Here is a 2,552-nt window from a genome sequence, read left to right as displayed (position 1 = left end):
CCCCACAAGCGGCCAGATCTCAGATTAAGCTCCATCCATCCATTGTCCAGCCGGTTAATGTGTTAGGAGCACCCGTGGCGGCTGTGCCTGAGGCTGCTGTGTCCATGACCCGAGACAGGGAGGCGGCGATGGGCAGGCACGGGAGAGGAATTCTCAGCCATGGTGCCACCAACGCCGCTGCCTGCCCAGGGTGCAGAGGCACGCAGCGCTCTCTGTGGAAATCGTCCTGGCAGATGCTGGCAACCGCCTGGGCAGTGGGGGGGACCTCGCGGGGGTCTGGGCATGCGGAGGTGGTGGGATTCATGAAGTCCTTTGGAGTCCAGAACCCCTTTTCTCTAGTGGAGGTTCTTGGACCCCTCAGTGGGCACACTCTGGTTCTGCCCACTGGGCGCAGAGACCTTGCCCATAGCCTGGGGGCCTGTGGGGGACTCGGTGAGGGGTGGTGGGCAGCAGCTTGCACACCCAAATTGGATGCTGTCTCAACTGCTAGGCCGAAGCCTCTTTGGCCTGAAAGCATCCAGTTCAAGGCCCAGCCAGGCACCTCGTGGTCTTTGGTCATTGGTTGGTGAGCACAGACTAACCCCTTTAATGTTTTTCATATTGATGACAGGGTTCACTTTTGGCAAGAATAATTCCAATGCAATAACAAGATGCTTTTTGAAAAGACCCAGGAAGATCCGAGTCCTGGGGGACCAAATGAAAAATTCTCTGGCCACTAAAAGTCTAACAGGCTAGGCAAAGAGCCCTCGGAAACCGACCATTCCTATTCCATCTCCATGTTATGGGAAAGGAGACCAAGGTCTGGAGAGGGCCTAGGCTATGTAAGACTCAGCTCAGGGGGCACCTCCTCCAGGAAGCCTTTCAGGATATGGCCACAGCATTTTCCTAGTGACCACTTTTAGGGTCTGTGCTCTGCTGCTTCCCTGGGTTGCCGGCACCTTGAAGGGATCCCAGGGGGCTGGGTTCAGGTTGACAGGTTTCTGCTTTCCCCCAGGACTGAGAAATAGTTTTCTTTGTCAGCCTTTCTTACAAAAGAGACTAGAACATGGCTGTCCTTCACTGCCATGGTCAGTGTGCTTAACCTCTCTTGTGAGGTGTGCTGTGAGGTTGTCCCTGGGACCCTAGAAGACAGACCCCAAGGCTTCCGAGCATGTATGTGCTTGTCAAGGCAAAGGACACCTGTCCCAACGGGGCAGCTCCATGGGAGTGGCTGGGAGCAACGGGTCCCCCTTGCTATTGGCTCTTAGCAGCAATTTGGGCCGCCTGTGAGGGGCAAGTGGCCCCTCTGCATATCCCATGGTGGGTTCGGAGGCCAGGAGGAACCTCCTGAGGCTGGGTGTGAACACTGCATAAGAGGGGAGTGCTCCTCATAAGATAATTAACCCCACCAGGGGGAGTCTGAACGCCTCCAGGGAGCTCAGAGCAGGGCGCCTGCCTCGGTGGGGGCTGTAACAGCCAAATGCAGGCCCAGGGGCCAGGACCCACCAGCTTGTCACATAGGAGCAGGTGCAACCACCAGCTCACGGAATCCTCTCCTCAGCCCTGACCCTCCAGATCAGCGGCGTGCAAGTGTCTAGCTGCCTTCGGAGCGGAAGTGCCTTCCCCACTCCGCTCTGCTCCGCTCTGGAAGCAGCTGCATTCAGAACAAGCCCTAGAAAGCCGCTGGGCACGGCCCTCGGGGCTCTGAAATCGTGTGTCTTTCGGGAGCTTCCCTGGATGGATGGGGCTGCCGGACTTTCTAGGGAAGCCGTCTGGCCTTGGGAGACTTCCTGCTCCGGTTGCCAACATCTGTCAAGGAGAATTTCTGCCGGAGGCTACCATGCGCGGTTTGCTAAACCTCTACCGCACCATGCAGCGAGGGCTGTTAGACGCCAAGGCCGACGCGCCTGTCCGCAGAATACGCTCGCTCGTTTCACAACCTGGGGCTGGGGCTGGGCTCTGCACAGATCCCCGGAGGGGGCGCGGGCAGGGGCTGAGCACCTGCCAGGAAAGGCGGGCGGAGTTTTCCTTTTTTGTTCCCCTGTGGATGTGGTTTCCTCCCCGGAGGAGGATGCTTCAGGCAGAAGCAATTCACATACAAGCTTTCAGCTATTCAAACAGCTGTCAGTTTGGGAAAGAAATTCCTATCTGGTGGAGAATCTGGGTTCAATCCAGGCCCTGCCAGGGGGTCTCTATGTCCCCCGGTGTCTGTGCGAGTGGGTTTGGCTGGGGTGGGTGAAGCCCGTCCCGAAACCTTGAGGAGACAGCCGTGCCCACTGCCGGCCGCTCCTACACCCGAGCTCTGGGGCAGGTATTCTGCTGACAGGCACATGCGAGGGGCCTTCCTGAGGGTCCCCTCGACGCTCAGGCGGCCGGAAAGTCCCTCCAGCCTTGGCGTTTAACCTGATTTTCACCTGAAATGACTGATATAGTTTTCAGGGCCCGGAGGACTCGGAAGGTGCGTAAAGCTGAGACATTGCCCAGGTCCACAAATTCAGTTGTGTATCTGTAACAAGGGAAACGCACACACACGACACAGTGACGACACGCCAGGAGGAGACACACGGGGGGGG

General features: G+C 57.8%; 1 protein-coding gene across 1 annotated transcript in view; it reads right to left on the bottom strand.

Annotated features, from left to right (window-relative positions):
* The window catches only part of SCN5A (sodium channel, voltage gated, type V alpha subunit), an 87,720-nt gene that overhangs the window by 62,324 nt on the left and 22,844 nt on the right, over positions 1–2,552 (bottom strand). The window contains 1 exon segment of the mRNA XM_014534938.1: positions 2,394–2,485. Coding sequence (XP_014390424.1) covers positions 2,394–2,485 — 92 coding nt within the window.

This window comes from Myotis brandtii, unplaced genomic scaffold (assembly GCF_000412655.1).
Source record: "Myotis brandtii unplaced genomic scaffold, ASM41265v1 scaffold134, whole genome shotgun sequence".
In the NCBI taxonomy this organism is placed as follows: Eukaryota; Metazoa; Chordata; class Mammalia; order Chiroptera; family Vespertilionidae; genus Myotis; species Myotis brandtii.
This window is presented reverse-complemented; position numbering and strand designations above follow the sequence as displayed.